Source organism: Argopecten irradians, chromosome 11 (assembly GCF_041381155.1).
Source record: "Argopecten irradians isolate NY chromosome 11, Ai_NY, whole genome shotgun sequence".
NCBI lineage: Eukaryota > Metazoa > Mollusca > Bivalvia > Pectinida > Pectinidae > Argopecten > Argopecten irradians.
This window is the reverse complement of record NC_091144.1, coordinates 40,516,145-40,539,330: the sequence shown is the minus strand read 5'-3', so window position 1 is coordinate 40,539,330 and position 23,186 is coordinate 40,516,145. Positions and strand designations below refer to the sequence as shown.

Below are 23,186 nucleotides of genomic sequence, written 5' to 3'. Positions count from 1 at the left end.
ATCCTGCATCAGTTATCCAGGTTTAACCTCCGCAAGTCGCTCTATATGAGTTTTTATGTCCGCAGAGAATACGATTATATCGCCCAAGTAATCCTGAAGTCCTGCTAATACTTCTACTAATTAACTGGTTCAATTTTAACACCATGAAGGCCAATCCGGATAAACTCCAGGCCATATGCCTTGGTCATAAGGCTAACAAACATATGTCTTCTTTTCATATATATGATAATGAAATTATGTGTGACACGAATGCTACTTTGTTATGATTAAACTTTGATAACTTTCTAAAGTCTGACGGCCATGTCACAGTCATGTGAAAAAGGCACCAGACAAGTGGTTGTTTTAAAATTAGCTGGCATTTTTTAACGAAACAGGGACGTATAATAATCTTTAACTCTTTTATACACTTAAACTTCAATTACTGTCCTATTGTCTGACATTTTTGTAGAAAACATAGTACTGTCAAAATGGAGAAAATACATTAAAGATGTCCACATTTTGTTACAGAAGATTATGACTCTCCAATAGAGATAATTTTAAAACAAATTCTAAACTCTTGCATGTTAATAGTAAGAATACAGATCACCGCTAGAGTAGCTTTCAAAATCCTTAACAAGGACAGTCCTGATTATTTTCATAACTTCTTAACATCTAAAGCTTCTTTTTAAAATTCTAGATGAGAAAGACATGCAGAAATTCCACAGGTGAATGCAACTAGGTATGGCCTGAAATCTTTTAGACTTGAAGCCGCCCAAATATGGAACAGTCTACCAAACGACATCAGGAAGGCTGAATGTTAGAAGTCGTTTGTGAGACTGCTCCAGGTATGTGAGGTTACATTTTGTGTACCTTTTTATGCTTATGCTTCGCTTGTTATCTTAGTAGGTTAAGTTTAGTTTTTTGATAAAAAAAACCAATGCCTGCACTCAGCATACCGGTAGATCTGCTATGGTTACTTTTTAGTTTGATTTCTCATGTCTATATCTTAAGAGTGCATAGTGATTAAATTATGAATGTCACTAACTGATAATCAGGCTTTTATTGTCCGTAATCACTTACTTTTAGTAAAGCGTGATTGTGTCAATTGATGTATCTTTGCTTCTGTTACATGATTTTTGATCGTGTTATTAGTTTGATCTAACACTATTTTAGAATTGTTAATAGTGCATAATTTGTTTTCAATATTGTTTGCTCCATATTTATATGCATGCCTGCTTTGTGGTCTATTTAACCTGTTTTTATACATTTGTTTGTCGAAATAAAAGCTCTTCTGATTTAAAAAAAAAATCCTTCTGTATCTTAGTCTGGTTCCCTGCTGCGAATGCTCCGATAGCTCTGCACCAGACTATCTGTATCTGTAATACACATTCAAGTAGTCTTTCGAAGGTTGCCGGACCGTTGCATAGCCCAAAAGGCATTACGTGTGTTGTACTGTAATGTAGAATATAGTAGAATCCGTAGATGGACATTTTTAGTCTAGGTAATGTGTTTTGAATTTTTATTATTAAAGATTTGAACATTACATTGATGATAGTGTAGGTCTAAATCACAGTATGTCCTTTTATTTTTAAATTATGTCTTCTACTTGGAATAGAAAAGAAAATAAACAAGTAAAACTTCGCTCTACTTTAAAGCCGGCCGTTTGGACCGGGGTCGTTTTACCTGGGCCGTTTAACAGTCCGTACACCGTTTTTACTCGTAGTCATACAAGCGTTTTGTTAAAACGAAAGCAGAAATATAATCGGTAAGAGGTATTTTAATCGTACACACACACACGTTTCCTCCGCATGGTAAAATAACTAAACATTCCAAGATTGTTATTGTAACACCAATTTATGAGTGTGTGTGTGTATATATCTGTTTACCCCATTTGAGATACTAAACACGTATTACTGCACGCATGCATCTGGGGTCACACTTAATAACGACAACAAACGACAACACGTTAATAACAAGGAAAAGTTAGTGACAACACAAGATATGTTATTCAGTACATTAAAATGAATGTTTCTACCAAGTTTTATGAAGATTGGTGCAAAATGAAGGAATTAGAGTGATTTGAATATTCTGAAATCGGCCGATGGTCAACGATAGATCGAGTGACAAGAGGTTTGCCGTGACGGTATACCGACAACACATTGCAACATCGAATATGTTTTAAAAACCTAACGATATCAGAAGATATGTTATTTGTCATACTATAATGCATCTATGTACAAGATTTCAGGTCGAATTATGATTAACCGTGTTCTGTACATCAGTGACATTTGAAATCTGCATGTTATGATTTATAAACATGATATTCAAAGTGTAGAAGGATTGGACTGGGTCAGGTGATCATGGCCAGGCAGCTCATGAGTGGTATATATAGCATTCAGCTAGTGTTCAGATATCCCAAATTCAAATCGTGGTCTGGTCGGTACATTTTCCCTTTTCCATTTACAAAAGTTTAGACAATTTTCTAAAAGTATGCCAAATTTGGTTAAAGGGACAATTCAATCTTAAGAGAACATTAAAATTTGTACATATCGAAAAAAAAACCCAGTTCTAATGGAATTTAGATCAGTCGGTTTTACTGTGATATGCTAGAAAAGCCCATGGTGGTGAAATGCGTGTGAACCTTTCAAACTGGCTCGCTGTTCGCCATTGTGGTCAAACATATGCATCTTGTACGCCGAACCCTGTCCCTTGCTTATAGAATAATGCAACTTTAGTCTAGAACTGCTCAAATGGCTCTGACAGTAGTGGTTTACCTTATAAGGTAAATTGTCTTGCCTAAAAATCATTTTATTACCTCCTCATGGTCAGTGGTTATGTAGTTCATTTGTTAAACGTGCGTGACTTTGGCTCGGGTATGGGTACAGAGTACATACTGTACCTGCTTAATAGTATTGATCAACGATTTGTAATTACAACGGTTTCAATTAAATTACTTAACAATGACGTGGAATTTGTCAATATATTGTGTTAAATGTTTCATAAGAAATGTAGAACTATACATTTATGCCATATTTTACTTCTTGTTTATGTAAATGAATTAGCCTGAGTGAATTGTCCCTTTAAAATCCCACCCCCAAAAAAATAGTAAAAATACATAAATACAGCTCTACATGTTTATTGACAAATGCTTACATATATGTATCAGGACTCTATCATATACAGGCCCTCTATTATAGCCTATTGCTTTCAAGTTTTCTTGGGATGAAGCTGAAAATTGGAAGAATTATAAAGTTGAAAAAGTTCTTATCATTTTTTTGTTTGTTTGTTTATTTCTAGGAAACAGAACAAATTGAACATCAATTTATGAGGTGAAAAGGATGTTCTATAAACACTTTTGTCGGCCATTTCTTCAACACAACAACAAATGTATACACAAAGTTCTTCATCAAATGAAACATAGTGGTCGCCATCGTCTGAATGATATTCTTGACAATCCTGGACCCAAATCAAAGCTGCCGACTGCTATGTATCAGGAATTCAAAGACATGGATCCAGAAATGCAAAAGAAATTTAAGAGAATTGTCCAGTGTGAATTCAAGCTCCTAAGAATGGAACAAATGTATCCGGTAAAAATATCTTAATTTGTTACACACTGTATTTCTTTTCAAAATTAGTCTGGTATTAAATATTACCAGAAACATATATTAAAGAGATTGGCAGCTCTTCTATTTTTTTATGGTGGTAGATGTACCCTTGTACAGTATATATGTGTCCAGGTTTATTTTCATATTTTCCTAAATACTAGTTTAAAAACACAAGAGGAAAACCTTGATTACAAGTTCAATAATTTTAATATGGTGTGAGTAAGTTTGAGAAGAAAAATATAAAATTTTAAACTGATATACCCATACATGTCTTTAATAGAATAAATGCTCTTCCGGTTTTGAATGTATGATTTCTTTAAAAAAGAAATGGTAAAATTGATCCTTTTCAATCATGTTTGTAAAAATCTAAGCAGCTTTTTGGAAAACTCAGTCATATCAGACATTAATATAATGTTTTCTTCATATTTCATTTTCCAAATATTTTATTGACAAAGATGTTATGTATTGATTGGATTAGACATCAGGCATAGACTATACATCTTGGTCTTCTTCTGACTTCATATTTATACATGTACAAACAAACATGTTTAAACTAATACACTTAAAAGTACAGGTAGTGATAAAAGCTGAGGAGAAATGCCTATAAACCTGTGTCAGTAAACACAATGAAGGAGTTTTCAATCCCAAGTGCGGCAGTTACCAGGCACTAACAGCTGGTCGCTGGTTTTTTTCCGGGTACCCTGGCTTTCCTCCTACAACAAACCTGGCACGTCCTTGCATGACCCTGGCTGTTGATTAAATATAAAAGGACGTTGAATTTATAAAACCCCAATTTCTTTGATGTACATCAAAATATCAAATTACTTGTGCATATCTTCTGTTGTCTCCAGTTTTACTATGAGATCATCCAAGGGTGGATATTACATCAGTGAGGGTAACCCCTGGAGTATCAAGGATGATATATATTATGCTTAAACTGTTCTTCCGACTTTGTGTTAATGAGATTTCACAAAACTGAATTGTGACTATATGTTTCTTCCAGATTGATGACATCCTCACGAAAGAGATGTGGACTCAATTGTACCATACTCGGGTATGGCATGAAAGGAATTCCTTGATGCAAAAGTTTTGTGATGAGAAAATATCTCAATACATTGTGGAATGTAGAAAGAGGGAAAAACATACAGCAAATGTTACTGAAAGTGCAACCATGCAGAGTAGAGTAAGTCCGAAAGTTGACGGTACTAAAAGCGGGACCATCAACAGTGCTAAAAGTGGGACAATCGACAGTGCTAACAGTGGGATCAACAACAGTGCTAAAAGTGGGACAATCAACAGTGCTAACAGTGGGACCAACGACAGTGCTAAAAGCAGGACAATCGATAGTGCTAAAAGTCAGATTATTGACAGTGCTAAGATTCAGGCAGTTGACAGTAGTCCGAGTCCAACAACGGACAGTACTAAAACTGCTGAATGTGTCATGTTTGATACTGATAAGACCCAGGAGAATAAAAACAAGGAATCCCCCTGTGTGTATGGTGTCTCCTACAAAACACAATCGCACTACCAAACACAAAGACAGATCTACTCAAGAAAATTTGGTTTGGATTTGATTATAGATTTAAAAGATGTGCATACGATGAACAAGAAACAGCAAATCGATGTGTTAAAGTCAGTACATTGGGGTCTGCAGATCAACTCTAGAGCTCAAGATCCATTTCGCATGGTATTATGTAACTCCGAACTGAAGGAGACATCTTTACAAGAAGATGGCTACAACTTCTCCAACTATTTTGAAGACTTTACAGACAAAAGTTACGTGGATTTATTCCCAAGGAAAACATTAGTTTATTTATCACCAAGTGCTAAACCATCTAGAGTGCAGTTTGATCCCCAGATTACTTATATAATTGGTGGACTGCCTAGTACAGAACATCTGGACATCAGCTTGGCCAGGGCAAAGAGAGATAACATTCGAGTTCAGGAGATACCTCTCAGGAATTTCCTTAGGTAAGATTATTCAACTTCCAATACTTTAAAGCCGATATAGTCTAGGAAAGGCGTTGATTTTTTTAGATCAATTTAGATAGGATTTGATCCATCGTTAAAAATGACCATTTTGTAAACATTCCAAAACTATAGATTTTTCTCCCATTGCAATAGACACTACTCAGAATTGTAGAATGCACGACATTAAATAAATGGTGAAATTTGTCAAATATGGGTTAATGTGAAGTCTGTATATTATAACCATATGTATATTCCTCCTGCATGATCATGTTGAAATTCCATATTTGTGTTTTAGTCACGTCCAAACAAGACGATCTCTCCCTATCAATGAAGTACTGATGATAATGCATGGCTTGAAAGATAATGACGGAAACTACCATGAAGCTCTTCGCAATTTATTCCGTAAACCCAACAGCATAAACTTACTTTCTGCGGCCTTGAAGGGTTTTAAAAGTAAGTATTTTATGGCATCATTTTACTTTAAGAGATATTTGACATTCCTCTGTGTTCAATAATCAATAGACAGGTGTCCATTATCAACAGGTGTCTGTTATAGACAGGTATCCACTATAGACAGGTGTCAGCTATAGACAGGTGTCCGCTATAGACAAGTGTCTGCTGTAGACGGATGTCTGATATAGACAGGTATCTGTTATAAACAGTTATCTTTTATAGACAGGTATGCGCTAAAGATAGGTGGGTGTGGCCCTGTTACTGTTTGACTGTAGTATATCTCGCGCTATATAGCAAACCAAAATCAGACAGAAGGAAATGTAATCACTCTGCATGAAAGATCTCTGTGTATATATATTCATCTGTTACCTGTGAACTCATTCAACCCTGAAGACATATTTAGACTCTTCTAAGTCCAGGACTAGACCAGTCCATTATGAAATTTCAGGGGTGAATGAGTTAATAGTCAAAACTGTTGTTCTATATGTTTTATAGTCTGACCTATAAGAGTTACTTCCCTTCCTTTCATTCTTTTCTAACAAGTTGAAATAAAGGGGAGTAACTCTGATAGCTAGATCAGAATGGAAGTGTTGGTGCCAACCGAGAGAACTGTTCCCCACAAGCTGGAAGATTTAATTAATATTTTAAGTGTTATCAGTGTTTTTAAGGTGCATTGCATACATGTATAATTGCTAATATTTACGGGGGTTTTAATTTGCTAAATTCACAGATTCATCCAAATTCACGAAATTTGATACCTCACGATATTTATCAAGATCATGATTTTACACCTTACAGCCTGCCATATGAATGATGCTTCCAAAGGCTAAGATGATGTGCAAAAATAAACCACCGCTAATAAGTTCCAAGTTGCATTATGTAAATCGTGAAATTTTACACCCTTGATATAATATAATAACTATAGTTTACCGATATTGACCTTTATTGAGGTTAACAGGAGAAAAAAAGAATATGTATCTAGGTGAATTTTGTTTGCCTAGTGAGTATTTTATGTCGACCTTTTATGTCAAAATGTATTATTAGTCCTAGTCCTGTTGAAACACATTTGGGAGAGCAGGGTTCTCGTTAAAAGCCGGTTGCCGGCAAAAACAGCTGTTGATTTCCTTGTTGACCACCGGCTATTTTTGTCAGAAATAGGTATTGGCCATCACGGAGCTTGTGGCCCCCAACCACCTATTATTAATTTTCAACCATCTATTAAAAAACAACCCTGGAGAGGGATGAATTGAGCTTTGTCCAGCTTAATTGCTTTTCGAGGCTCTAACTGTAGAATTGAACCATTCCACTAAACTTCTGGATATTTGTATATGTTAGGCTAGTCCTCTTGTTTTGTCTTTTGTTATTAGCTTTCTTTTTAATTAGTTTTTCTATTTTTGTGGAAATTAACATATTTAAATCACTAAATTACTGTGTACTGTATTTTTTCCAGTCCATTCCCCTAAACTATTCTGTCTTTGCATATTACAGAGGTACCTCCCTTGCGAGTAGGTATCCATAGTGACGTCATTATATTGTGGGCGCAATTCATGTCGTTTCTCCGAAAAGTATGATGTTATGCTCGCATTTAAGGGACGTCAGAATCAATACCTACCTGCAAGGGCAGATAACTCTGTAATATGTGAATAAAGAATAGGAAACTTTCCTTATATGTAAGGTTATAGCGAAAGGTAGTAATCTATGTGTGTGTTTTGCTAATAGTAACCATTCTAGACTTAAACTATGTTTGTCTTCCAAGGCATATTATATATGCACCTGTGTAATTGTTGATAAAAACTCATTAAAGATGCTTCACCGCCGACAGAGCATAAACGATGTTCATCATTTGAACAATAATTTGTGTTCAATCTTTTACATATATATGTCTAATTAACACAAAAAGTAATGAAATAATTAATTTTACTTTTGGTGGATGCACAATCACTAGTTTATTTCATTTTGGACATATTGCCACAAATTTTTTTCAGGATGTAATTAATTATTTTTTTTTATATTTCTATCCTGAAATAAAATTAGAAGCTCAAACTTTTGAAAGGTGGTAATGGTATAAAGTACGTAATTTTTTTGTAATTGAAGTTAATTACTAAATCGTCTGCTCGTATTTTTGAAAGAGAAATAATACCATTCATCAACAGTGGAGCATCTTTAAATTAACTTGTATGCTTATTGGTGCAACTGGAGGAAGTGATTGAAACAACAAAGAAATTACAGGTAAATCAAATTTTTCCTTTAATCTTTTATTCAAATTTCAGAACCACCACAGACTGGAAAAAATGTGTCTCTTGATGAGAACTACATTGACCTTCTTCTTCGTGGACGACCATTGCGGTCCATAAATAATTCATTCCCTGGTTCTTCATGGAGAAACGGTTTGTGAATAAATGAGATACGGCGACACACAGGTAGTACTGAACTCGTTCCACACGAGGCCAGACGGGCAGGACAGGACGAATGCATTGGCTGCGACATCACACTGGATGAACTTGGTGGGGTCAGGGTGGGAGAAGAAAAGTCCGGTGTTGGTTACAGTTTGACCAACACATGGGTTTTTATCCACACCACTCCCTGTTGATAGGAAAATTCAGAAGCATTTAAACAATGGCTACAATGTCTGTCATGATGAAGCTAGGCTACAATATTTAATTTTCTTTTGATTTGAAAAAAACAATTCTCATCCATTTAGTCCACCTGTCAAAAGGGCATGACAATATCCGACCCAATAAGTGCCCCCATTCCTTTAAGTAAATAAAATGAAGACTGAAGAATATTAAAATTGTGTTGGATTCCTTACTGATTTGTTTTGCAAATTGATATCTGTATTACTTTGTAGAATAATTTCATGAAAGGTTAGTCCACATCTATTTCTATTAAGCGCCCCTATTATCTTCAAGTCTTAAACGCCCAGAGCTCTTATTAGGGTGAATACATAAGGACGTTGATGCCATGGTAGCGTATAATCTGCTATCCCTACAGTGTTAAAAAACTCCAAGATATTGGTGTTCTTCCATGATTCTTGTAATATCTAGTAGAGCAATAGTGTCTCTTGTTATGAATATGCAGTCACAATGTTAATATTAACACTTTATCGTACAATATATACAATTTTACTAGTCTGTCTTTGAAATTAATTGATTTATGAAAAAAAATTGATATATATAGTTTTGTATGAAAATGAATTTTGGGAGACATTGAGTTCTGATGTTGGACCTGTAACATATACTATGTTCACAAGGAAGCAGGTAAGTCTATCCTGTTATTATGTCAGGGGCCTGTGTCACATAAATCACCATGTAGAAGATATTACCTGTTAACATGTCAGACACCTGTGTCACAGGGTTCACCATGTATCAAATCTTACCTGTTAACATGTCAGGAGCCTGTGTCAAAGGGATCACTAGGTATCAGACCATACCTGTTAACATGTCAGGAGCCTGTGTCAAAGGGATCACTAGGTATCAGACCTTACCTGTTAACATGTCAAGGGCCTGTGTCAAAGGGATCACTAGGTATCATATTTTACCCGTTAACATGTCAAGGGACTGTGTCAAAGGGATCACTAGGTATCAGACCTTACCTGTTAACATGTCAGGAGCCTGTGTCAAAGGGATCACTAGGTATCAGACCTTACCTGTTAACATGTCAAGGGCCTGTGTCAAAGGATCACTAGGTATCATATTTTACCCGTTAACATGTCAAGGGACTGTGTCAAAGGGATCACTAGGTATCAGACCTTACCTGTTAACATGTCAGGAGCCTGTGTCAAAGGGATCACTAGGTATCAGACCTTACCTGTTAACATGTCAGGAGCCTGTGTCAAAAGGATCACTAGGTATCAGATTTTACCTGTTAACTTGTCAATGGCCTGTGTCATAGGGATCACTAGGTATCAGTATGTAGAAGATTTTACCTTATGACATGTCGGGGAACTGTGTCAAAGGGATACTGTAAAAATTATCATGAAATGATGTAGCAGATATTACCTGTTAATGTCAGGGGCCTGTGTCTCATATAGAACACCAGGCAGCAGTTAATGTGTCATGTGTCATAGGGATCACTAGGTATCAGTATGTAGAAGATTTTACCTTATGACATGTCGGGGAACTGTGTCAAAGGGATACTGTAAAAATTATCATGAAATGATGTAGCAGATATTACCTGTTAATGTCAGGGGCCTGTGTCTCATATAGAACACCAGGCAGCAGTTAATGTGTCAAGGGACTGTGCAACAGTGATAACCAAATAGTAGCTAAGGGAGTCTTACCTGTTACGTGTTAGGAGCCTGTGTCACAGGAATCACCATGAAGCAGATCTTACCTGTTACATGTTAGGAGCCTGTGTCACAGGAATCAACATGTAACAGATCTTACCTGTTAACGTGTTAGGAGCCTGTGTCACAGGAATCACCATGAAGCAGATCTTACCTGTTAACGTGTTAGGAGCCTGTGTCACAGGAATCACCATGAAGCAGATCTTACCTGTTAACGTGTTAGGAGCCTGTGTCACAGGAATCACCCTGTAACAGATCTTACCTGTTAACGTGTTAGGAGCCTGTGTCACAGTCTGTGTTTGAGTGTGGTCGTAGACACATGACTTTTTGGTCTGGTCCCATTGAAGCTGAGCTGGACAATCGAGTAGATTAGCACTGCCATCTGGTGAGCATTCAATGAATTTATGGATGTTTCCTTGAACAGGGTAATAGATACTGCCGGTGGCCAGGTTCTGAGGGCTGCATGGATTGGTTACTTGAATACCTGGAGAAATGGTCACGGACGGCAGTGGTGTGGTCTTTGCCTGCAATATAAGTGATTTTATATTTTTTTTATATATTTCAATTATTTTGTAGCTGCATAAACACTCGTAACTCTTTGAAGATAGCTTAATACATTTTTAAACACAGGTCAGAATATGTTGAAATTGATCATTTGGGACCGAAAGAAAGTGGTCTTATTGAGAAGGTGGTCTTATTGAGAAGGTGGTCTTATTGAAAAGGTGGTCTTATTGAGAAGGTGGTTTTAATATGCTGATGGTCTTATTGAGAAGATGGTCTTTATACAGAGGTGGCCACTAAGAAAGTTTTTACTGTTCTTCACAGATCGGGTTTCAACCATCCCCGCATACTAAATACAGAGGATTGGGTTTTTTTCCGACCAATTTCTTATCAAGCAAAAAATTGGGTTTTATCGCCAAGGCTTCTACAACTCTAGAAGTTTTACTGGTTGATGCAGTCCTCTTACACTTTGATGTATCATGTTATTGCTTTCTGTTTTCAGAAGAAGATTTCAGTGAATCACAGGGTTCTGGTTCGTTATACCGAAATATAATATAGTAGCTAGTGCTTACAACGGGTGGCAGGCAAGTCCGTGAATCAGGGTTATAAACTTCTCCAGTTGGACACTGTACCAGGAACATTTGACCTTGGACACATTGCAGGAACTTGGTGTTGTCCGACGGATGTGAGAAGTATCCTAGTGTATCAGTTCCAGTACATGGATTGGTTATCCCAGCGAGTGCATCTACAGACAAAGAATACCTGTATATCTACAGTCAAAGAATACCTGTATATCTACAGACAAAGAATACCTGTATATCTACAGTCAAAGAATACCTGTATATCTACAGTCAAAGAATACCTGTATATCTACAGACAAAGAATACCTGTATATCTACAGTCAAAGAATACCTGTATATCTACAGTCAAAGAATACCTGTATATCTACAGACAAAGAATACCTGTATATCTACAGTCAAAGAATACCTGTATATCTACAGACAAAGAATACCTGTATATCTACAGACAAAGAATACCTGTATATCTACAGTCAAAGAATACCTGTATATCTACAGCAAAGAATACTAATATCTACAGACAAAGAATACCTGTATATCTACAGACAAAGAATACCTGTATATCTACAGCAAAGAATACCTGTATATCTACAGACAAAGAATACCTGTATATCTACAGACAAAGAATACCTGTATATCTACAGCAAAGAATACCTGTATATCTACAGACAAGAATACCTGTATATCTACAGACAAAGAATACCTGTATATCTACAGACAAAGAATACCTGTATATCTACAGTCAAAGAATACCTGTATATCTACAGACAAAGAATACCTGAATATCTACAGTCAAAGAATACCTGTATATCTACAGTCAAAGAATACCTGTATATCTACAGTCAAAGAATACCTGTATATCTACAGTCAAAGAATACCTGTATATCTACAGTCAAAGAATACCTGTATATCTACAGTCAAAGAATACCTGTATATCTACAGTCAAAGAATACCTGTATATCTACAGTAAAAGAATACTATATATCTACAGTCAAAGAATACCTGTATATCTACAGACAAAGAATACCTTATATCTACAGTAAAGAATACCTCTATATCTACAGTCAAAGAATACCTGTATATCTACAGTCAAAGAATACCTGTATATCTACAGCAAAGAATACCTATATTCTACAGACAAAGAATACCTGTATATCTACAGTCAAGAATACTTTACTAGTCAAAGAATACCTATATCTACGTCAAAGAATACCTGTATATCTACAGTCAAAGAATACCTGTATATCTACAGTCAAAGAATATATATATCTACAGTCAAAGAATACCTGTATATCTACAGTCAAAGAATACCTGTATATCTACAGACAAAGAATACCTGTATATCTACAGTCAAAGAATACCTGTATATCTACAGTCAAAGAATACCTGTATATCTACAGTCAAAGAATACCTGTATATCTACAGTCAAAGAATACCTGTATATCTACAGTCAAAGAATACCTGTATATCTACAGTAAAAAAAATACCTGTATATCTACAGTCAAAGAATACCTGTATATCTACAGTCAAAGAATACCTGTATATCTACAGTCAAAGAATACCTGTATATCTACAGTCAAAGAATACCTGTATATCTACAGACAAAGAATACCTGTATATCTACAGTCAAAGAATACCTGTATATCTACAGTCAAAGAATACCTGTATATCTACAGTCAAAGAATACCTGTATATCTACAGTCAAAGAATACCTGTATATCTACAGACAAAGAATACCTGTATATCTACAGTCAAAGAATACCTGTATATCTACACTCAAAGAATACCTGTATATCTACAGTCAAAGAATACCTGTATATCTACAGTCAAAGAATACCTGTATATCTACAGTCAAAGAATACCTGTATATCTACAGTCAAAGAATACCTGTATATCTACAGTCAAAGAATACCTGTATATCTACAGTCAAAGAATACCTGTATATCTACATCAAAGAATACCTGTATATCTACAGTCAAAGAATACCTGTATATCTACAGTCAAAGAATACCTGTATATCTACAGTCAAAGAATACCTGTATATCTACAGTCAAAGAATACCTGTATATCTACAGTCAAAGAATACCTGTATATCTACAGTCAAAGAATACCTGTATATCTACAGTCAAAGAATACCTGTATATCTACAGTCAAAGAATACCTGTATATCTACAGTCAAAGAATACCTGTATATCTACAGTCAAAGAATACCTGTATATTTACAGTCAAAGAATACCTGTATATCTACAGTCAAAGAATACCTGTATATTACAGTCAAAGAATACCTGTATATCTACAGTCAAAGAATACCTGTATATCTACAGTCAAAGAATACCTGTATATCTACAGTCAAAGAATACCTGTATATCTACAGTCAAAGAATACCTGTATATCTACAGTCAAAGAATACCTGTATATCTACAGTCAAAGAATACCTGTATATCTACAGTCAAAGAATACCTGTATATCTACAGTCAAAGAATACCTGTATATCTACAGTCAAAGAATACCTGTATATCTACAGTCAAAGAATACCTGTATATCTACAGTCAAAGAATACCTGTATATCTACAGTCAAAGAATACCTGTATATCTACAGTCAAAGAATACCTGTATATCTACAGTCAAAGAATACCTGTATATCTACAGTCAAAGAATACCTGTATATCTACAGACAAAGAATACCTGTATATCTACAGTCAAAGAATACCTGTATATCTACAGTCAAAGAATACCTGTATATCTACAGTCAAAGAATACCTGTATATCTACAGTCAAAGAATTCCTGTATATCTACAGTCAAAGAATACCTGTATATCTACAGACAAAGAATACCTGTATATCTACAGTCAAAGAATACCTGTATATCTACAGTCAAAGAATACCTGTATATCTACAGTCAAAGAATACCTGTATATCTACAGTCAAAGAATACCTGTATATCTACAGTCAAAGAATACCTGTATATCTACAGTCAAAAGAATACCTGTATATCTACAGTCAAAGAATTCCTGTATATCTACAGTCAAAGAATTCCTGCATTTCTACAGTCAAAGAATTCCTGTATATCTACAGTCAAAAGAATACCTGTATATCTACAGTCAAAGAATACCTGTATATCTACAGTCAAAGAATACCTGTATATCTACAGTCAAAGAATACCTGTATATCTACAGTCAAAGAATACCTGTATATCTACAGTCAAAGAATACCTGTATATCTACAGTCAAAGAATACCTGTATATCTACAGTCAAAGAATACCTGTATATCTACAGTCAAAGAATACCTGTATATCTACAGTCAAAGAATACCTGTATATCTACAGTCAAAGAATACCTGTATATCTACAGTCAAAGAATACCTGTATATCTACAGACAAAGAATACCTGTATATCTACAGTCAAAAGAATACCTGTATATCTACAGTCAAAGAATACCTGTATATCTACAGTCAAAGAATACCTGTATATCTACAGTCAAAGAATACCTGTATATCTACAGTCAAAGAATACCTGTATATCTACAGTCAAAGAATACCTGTATATCTACAGTCAAAGAATACCTGTATATCTACAGTCAAAGAATACCTGTATATCTACAGTCAAAGAATACCTGTATATCTACAGTCAAAGAATACCTGTATATCTACAGTCAAAGAATACCTGTATATCTACAGTCAAAGAATTCCTGTATATCTACAGTCAAAGAATACCTGTATATCTACAGTCAAAGAATACCTGTATATCTACAGTCAAAGAATACCTGTATATCTACAGTCAAAGAATACCTGTATATCTACAGTCAAAGAATACCTGTATAACAACCAAAGAATACCTGTATATCTACAGTCAAAGAATACCTGTATTTCTATAGTCAAAGAATACCTGTATATCTACAGTCAAGTATATCTACAGTCAAAGAATCCTGTATATCTACAGTCAAAGAATACCTGTATATCTACAGTCAAAGAATATATCTACAGTCAAAATACTATATCTACAGTCAAAGAATACCTGTATATCTACAGTCAAAGAATACCTGTATATCTACAGTCAAAGAATACCTGTATATCTACACAAAGAATATATCTACAGTCAAAGAATACCTGTATATCTACAGTCAAAGAATACCTGTATATATCTACAGTCAAAGAATACCTGTATATCTACAGTCAAAGAATACCTGTATATCTACAGTCAAAGAATTCCTGTATATCTACAGTCAAAGAATTCCTGTATATCTACAGTCAAAGAATACCTGTATATCTACAGTCAAAGAATACCTGTATATCTACAGTCAAAGAATACCTGTATATCTACAGTCAAAGAATACCTGTATATCTACAGTCAAAGAATACCTGTATATCTACAGTCAAAGAATACCTGTATATCTACAGTCAAAGAATACCTGTATATCTACCTGTATATCTACAGTCAAAGAATACCTGTATATCTACAGTCAAAGAATACCTGTATATCTACAGTCAAAGAATTCCTGTATATCTACAGTCAAAGAATTCCTGTATATCTACACTACAGTCAAAGAATACCTGTATATCTACAGTCAAAGAATACCTGTATATCTACAGTCAAAGAATACCTGTATATCTACAGTCAAAGAATACCTGTATATCTACAGTCAAAGAATACCTGTATATCTACAGTCAAAGAATACCTGTATATCTACAGTCAAAGAATACCTGTATATCTACAGTCAAAGAATACCTGTATATCTACAGTCAAAGAATTACCTGTATATCTACAGTCAAAGAATACCTGTATATCTACAGTCAAAGAATACCTGTATATCTACAGTCAAAGAATACCTGTATATCTACAGTCAAAGAATACCTGTATATCTACAGTCAAAGAATACCTGTATATCTACAGTCAAAGAATACCTGTATATCTACAGTCAAAGAATACCTGTATATCTACAGTCAAAGAATACCTGTATATCTACAGTCAAAGAATACCTGTATATCTACAGTCAAAGAATACCTGTATATCTACAGTCAAAGAATACCTGTATATCTACAGTCAAAGAATACCTGTATATCTACAGTCAAAGAATACCTGTATATCTACAGTCAAAGAATACCTGTATATCTACAGTCAAAGAATACCTGTATATCTACAGTCAAAGAATACCTGTATATCTACAGTCAAAGAATACCTGTATATCTACAGTCAAAGAATACCTGTATATCTACAGTCAAAGAATACCTGTATATCTACAGTCAAAGAATACCTGTATATCTACAGTCAAAGAATACCTGTATATCTACAGTCAAAGAATACCTGTATATCTACAGTCAAAGAATACCTGTATATCTACAGTCAAAGATTATCTATATATCTACACTCAAAGAATTCCTGTATATCTACAGTCAAAGAATTCCTGCATATCTACAGTCAAAGAATTCCTGTATATCTACAGTCAAAGAATACCTGTATATCTACAGTCAAAGAATACCTGTATATCTACAGTCAAAGAATCTTATATTTCACAGTCAAAGAAATTCCTGTATATCTACAGTCAAAGAATCTACAGTCAAAGAATACCTGTATATCTACAGTCAAAGAATACCTGTATATCTACAGTCAAAGAATACCTGTATATCTACAGTCAAAGAATACCTGTATATCTACAGTCAAAGAATACCTGTATATCTACAGTCAAAGAATACCTGTATAATCTAAATCAGAATCCTATACTACACAAAGAATACCTGTATATCTACAGTCAAAGAATACCTGTATATCTACAGTCAAAGAATACTTATATCTACAGTCAAAGAATACCTGTATATCTACAGTCAAAGAATACCTGTATATCTACAGTCAAAGAATAACTGTATATGTTCAGTCAAAGAATACCTGTATATCTACAGCCAAAGAATACCTGTATATCTACAGTCAAAGAATACCTGTATATCTACAGTCAAAGAATACCTGTATATCTACAGTCAAAGAATACCTGTATATCTACAGTCAAAGAATACCTGTATATCTACAGTCAAAGAATACCTGTATATCTACAGTCAAAGAATACCTGAATGTTTACAGCCATAAAATTATCATTAAAAACGACACAATGGCCTGATTATATACTACAAACAACACAGAGGCCTAATAATCATTGATACACAACATACTACAAACGGCACAATGGCCTGTTAATTTATTGTATACAACAGCAACACAGGGGTCTGATAATTAATGATGCACAATATACTACAAATGGTCACAATGTCGTGTTAGTTAATTATACACTAAAGACAACACAGGGACCTGACAATCAACGATACACAATATACTAAAAACAGCACAAAGGCCTGACATATAATTATAGATACAACAATGCATTATCTCGTAGATAAAAAGATATTCTTACCACAAATGACTCCTGTCTGTGCGTACACTGAAAAATAATGATAAAAGAGTATGACTCGAAATGTTACTTCAACATTACAAAGGTTGCAATGGGTTAAGGAATTATAAATTTTACAGATTAATTAGGGTTACTTCCCTTTGTTTTACTTTGTCATAATCTATCAGATCAGAGTTACTTCCTTTTGTATCACACCGTCAATATCAGATCAGAGATACGTCCCTTCATTTCACACCGTCAATATCAGATCAGAGATACGTCCCTTCATTTCACCCCGTCAGTATCTATCAAGAGTTACTTCCCTTCATTTCACTCCGTCAGTATCTATCAAGAGTTACTTCCCTTCATTTCATTCCGTCAGTTTCTCTCCGTCAATATCTATCAAGAGTTACTTCCCTTCATTTCACTCCGTCAGTATCAGTCAAGAGTTGCTTCCCTTCATTTTACTCCGTCAGTATCTATTAAAGATGCTCCACCGCTGACAAATTGTATTTTTTCACTATCAAAAACTGGAGCAGGCGATTTCGTATTTTTCTTCAGTTACAAAAGTAACTTACTTTACACCATTACCACCATTGAAAAGTTTGAGCTTCTAATTTTACTTCAAGTTAAAAATATGAAAAATAATTAATTGCATCCCGATAAAATTCCATGACACTATATCCTATATGGAATGAAGTTCTGATTGTGCATGCACCATAAGGCGAAATAAATTATTTTATATCATTTTTTGTATTAATTAGCCATATACACACGATTAAACACCTATAATTGTTCAAATGATGATTATCATTTATGCTCTGTCGGCGGTGGAGCATTTTTAATAAATCTCCTGTCGGTTCACAGTACTGACGGAGCATAACGAATGGAAGCAACTCTGAAAAAAATATATCATAATGCAGCGGGAAAGCGCATGGAAAATAGCACACGATCGTACATTTTCAGTTGAGCGGGTAGCCTTCCAGATGTCATGATATTTCATTTGACACGCTAACAGTACATAGTATTATAATTCTATCATGCAAACCATGGTAGCATTTGTATAACGGTCGCTCCGGGATCCCCTACCAGTATCCCTATTTTTGACATTATGGCGGTAGACAAGGTTCATTCCTATGTCCATTACGTTTCGTATTAAGTTTAATTTATTTAATTTTTCAATATACAGTTGTATGTAATAATTAAATATGAAATGTCAATAGTGACCTACACAGTAAACTTATATAGCCACTGATGAGTGCGCCTGACCGAAAGTGAAATCGGTGGAGTTTTATTTCCCAATGTGAAATTTAAATTAGGATTTGACTGGTAGGTTGTGTAAATATTACCACTGGTGTGTAAGTGACATTTTGTGATACTGTGACCTTCACCTATAATGGCCATACATATAGTTGTAGTTAGTCCACAGATTTTAATGTTCATACCGACATGTTCAACGACTGGTATTTAAGTCAAGTCAAGGCAATAGCTATATTCTTCCCACCCTAAAACAAATAAAGACCCAGGGCGGGACTTACAGATGTCAGCTTACATTGGCTCTCCGTGACACGATTAAAACTACATATACATACTCTATATGTATTGTTGTTTAAGAAATCTTCAATTCAATTATTTTGATTTCTGTAAATTTACAACACATAGGGTTGGTGAAATTAACATAACATATAAATTTGACGTTACGTACAATTCAACATTATCATAAGCTACAATTGTAATAAACATGTATTTGATTAAGTGATGAAACTTATTTGCCTCAATAATATATTTTCCTAATTAGTTAAGATCGTTTAGATTATGTGTACAAAATGCATTTAGAAATCCAGATGGCTTTACAAAGTTTTCATTTTCTCACTGAAAATTTGGACATTAAATAAAAAACATCATCATCTATTTCGAGAGCTCGCAGAGAGTTAAATTTCTATATCTGTGAATAGTCGAGAGAGTAAAGAAAACCAGTCTAAATGCGTTCATTGGCCTTCCAAAAGTTCTCACATATTAATACGACGGTCAAGTTCTGCTTACGTTTCCCAGCTCTGACCATTGAAATAAAGAAAAATTGAAAGCATTGAAAGCGAGGCTGCGTGGAAATGTAACCACGGACATAGTCAGCCGGGAGGACGTTTTAGGATTCCTATACTTTAAATTAATTTCTGCGTACGCAGACAGGTTTTTACGAGAGATCTTATTTTTTTTTATTTCATAAGAAATTATCCTGGATACATTCACACCATTTTCACCGACTTTAGCCATCCTTGCCCGACTGTTCACTTTAAGTAACAGAAATTGTACGCCGTTTTGGATTGAATTTCGTGAAATAAAATTGTAATGTTACGTCATCTACTAGATACGTAAATAGGTCACATTTACTTGAAGTATTTATTGATGCCAACAACAGTTGTTTACAAATCTTAACTCTCCGAAATTAACAACACGATATGATTCAGGTGAAATTGACCTGAAAAATCTTCATGTAAAATTCATGTCAATTCAATACACATTGTTCCATGCCGTGAGACATAGTCGTATTTTCAACTATCTCAAAGAGATCGGTATTTTAAACAAAATATGAATGTTCTCTCATCTCACATGTATCATCATGTCAGCTCAATGTTTAAACGTTTCATCAACATTGTGCATGGGTTTTCGCATGTGTTTTAGTTAAGATTATTTTATCCCACAAAACTCCTTTTTATTGGGTCAACATTTCCAATTTGTGTTTTAGTTCTTGTCTTCTTCTTATCCTGATCTTTTAGATACAGTCCTTGTTTATATCCTAATATTAATGCCTGACTTGTAGTTTGGCCCTAAATTACCTTAGTTGTCGATGGGCCGTAAAACTCAAACAAACAAATCATATAAATTTCAGTTTTTGACCTGAAATATTGACTCAAGCTATCGTACTCTGATCTCATTTCTCTCATATGTCAGTTTAACTTTGGAGGTGTTGTGTTTAGGTTAAGTCTGTTATTCGATTATATTTACTAAATACAATTATGTAATCATATATATATCTATAAAATTTGTTAAAATTTATTGAAACTTTTTGTATTAGCGAATCAAACAATAACACATAATTCAAGTACATAGATTTTGTAATGCTGAAACGATTTCCTGATGTTGGCATCCATAATCGGACAATTCCAATTGAAGAACGACAATTCGAGTTCGGTCCGGGCTCGAAGAGCGACAATTCGAGTTACGATCCGGGCTCGAAGAGCGACAATTCGAGTTACGGTCCGGGCTCGAAGAGCGACAATTCAAGTTCCGTGTCAAGAGCCCGAAGCTAGAAGAGAGACGATTCGTGTCCCGATACAAGCTCAAAGAGCGACAGTGCAAGTTCCGTTGCTGGCTTGAAGCATCAATATAAAAATGCAATTATATCTTGATTAAAAAATCGTCATAATATCATAAAGTAATTCAAGAACTGAAAAATAAATCTTCTATGAAAAGACTAAAGGAGTAGTGAAAATGTAAGAAAAAGAAAACCGTAGTTTAACTATATTGTTCGTTCCATTGTCTGACTGTTCTGAAGTATTTACGTAAAAGGGATCTTTACCATACCAGTATAATATTGGTTTGTGACTTTGTTGTTTCTCATTCTAAGCTATAAGTCTTAATTATTCCGCCATTGTCTTAGCCTAAAAGACTATGCCATATACAATGGGATTGGGCAACAAGCTTTCCAATTTATATGCAGCCCTTTCCTTACAGAGTTATAATAGCCAACATTAAAAGGAAAACAAAAACTCGCAATAAGAGGAACTCGTGCTGGAATGAACCCATTAGATAGCTTTTTTTTTATTTCGAGGCTGTAATGCATGCGCTAATGTTTTTTTTCTTTTTAATCAGACTAGTTTTCTTGCAAAGTTTTGAAAATATTGGTGATTTTTTTCAGTTCAAGACCAATATATAGTAATATTTTCTGAAAAAAAAATAATCGAGTACTCCGGCTTTCCTCCAACCCCTATTAACTGACATGTCCTAAACGACTCTATCTGTTTATAGGTTATTAGAATCAATCAAATATTTTTTTTTATGTGACGTCATTCCTTACCTTGAGTGTCGATACAAATGCCCACAGCAAGAAGAAGGACAGCTGGGAAGAGATCCATGTCGAAACCTGGTATACGGAGAAGGTGCTGAAGACAAACTCTTGGACTACCGCCTGCACACTGCATTTTATACTGATGCACGTTGCTAATCTACGTTAAGGGGTTAAAGGTACTGTGAACACCCATTGGCGCGTGCTCTCGTCTCCATATATTACCTGTGATGCATCTGTTTGCACAGGTAACAAACAAGCTGTCATTTCAGTACATTACGGTATCAAATAAAGATCGTGTTTATTTTTGTTTTTTTTTGAGAGGGGGGGGGGGGGGGGGGGGAGCAGCGTTCAGTTAGACTTGTCTTGTAATTCCATTCCAGTCAATTTTCTAAAATACATAATATATATCATACGGACTTTCAATGTACATTCAGTATAGTTCAATGAATCGTTTAGAATCGTAATGCCAATACACAATTTAATACAATCTAGCAAAATTCCAAATAAAGGAATTTTTTTTCAAAATAAAAATATGTTAAAATTAAAAAAGATGTTCACCACGATATTGTAAAGCTACACCATCGTGTTAGCCAATTTGTTGCGACGTTTCAAATGGCGACGTCATTTTTACATTTTTAAATATTGCTAGTATTCGTTATAATAATGATAAATAAGGCTTATATTTTTTTTAAAGTAATTATAATAATAAAGCCTTTATTTCTTGAGGATAAAAACACTTGTTTAGCGTAGCTAATCTTTTTACCATCCTCGATACTACATGGGTTACAATCACTGCCGTTATAAGTCACTGATATATATAGTAATCCCTGAGTCAATTTGATTTTACGGTTTGACTGGTTGGGCCTAGTTGTTCGTTTATGAATTAATTAAAGACGGGCCTGGTGATTTTATATTGTTTTCAGGCGAGCCTTGCAAAGCTTTCATAGGCCTGTATCAAAAATGTAGGTCCGTCAGGATTTTTACATGAAATAATGACTTTAACAAAAGGTCGAAGAGGTTGTTCCATATAAACGGAATTGACCAAAGAGTGTCGCAGATGATTTTTTACAGTCAGTGTCCTTTGTAACTCTTTGTATTGCACTCTCCTTGTTTCAGAGGGTAAACGGATTTAAATTTGAGTTGACCCGTGTCAGACATTGGATGTTAAACACATCTAATTTTAAACCAGACCAAAAAATCTTTAATGTTCCTTTTTAATTCGGGAAAATAAAAACTTCATAATTAGTGCCGGGTAATATCCTTTGGGACCCTACTGTTTAAATATTTGTAGCTTTATCAAACAGAACGTCTGCGTAGTTAAAGCGGTCGAGCTTACGGTATCTTTTTATGCCGTGGAGATGCAAAACTTTTGACT

The 23,186-nt window shown here is 34.7% G+C and overlaps 2 protein-coding genes across 5 annotated transcripts; one reads left to right on the top strand and one right to left on the bottom strand.

Moving 5' to 3' along the window:
* The first annotated feature begins 1,693 nt into the window (after positions 1-1,693).
* Positions 1,694-8,419, top strand: LOC138335569 (uncharacterized). 4 transcript variants are annotated; one of them, XM_069284727.1, is made up of 5 exons: positions 1,694-1,744; positions 3,277-3,566; positions 4,588-5,555; positions 5,851-6,008; positions 8,279-8,419. In XM_069284727.1, exons 2-5 carry the CDS (start codon positions 3,318-3,320, stop codon positions 8,401-8,403), a joined length of 1,500 nt encoding a protein of 499 aa, XP_069140828.1. In that variant the 5' UTR covers positions 1,694-1,744; positions 3,277-3,317; the 3' UTR covers positions 8,404-8,419. The 4 variants fall into 4 exon arrangements, with proteins under 4 accessions (XP_069140828.1, XP_069140827.1, XP_069140829.1 ...); XM_069284726.1 differs by lacking the exon at positions 1,694-1,744 and adding an exon at positions 1,747-1,790; XM_069284728.1 differs by lacking the exon at positions 1,694-1,744 and adding an exon at positions 1,821-1,841.
* LOC138335570 (uncharacterized) lies at positions 8,232-21,959 on the bottom strand. The gene is made up of 5 exons (XM_069284730.1): positions 21,821-21,959; positions 17,770-17,796; positions 11,367-11,539; positions 10,556-10,817; positions 8,232-8,591 (listed from the first exon to the last, which is right to left on the bottom strand). Exons 1-5 carry the CDS (start codon positions 21,942-21,944, stop codon positions 8,383-8,385), a joined length of 795 nt encoding a protein of 264 aa, XP_069140831.1. The 5' UTR covers positions 21,945-21,959; the 3' UTR covers positions 8,232-8,382.
* Positions 21,960-23,186: the final 1,227 nt, after the last annotated feature.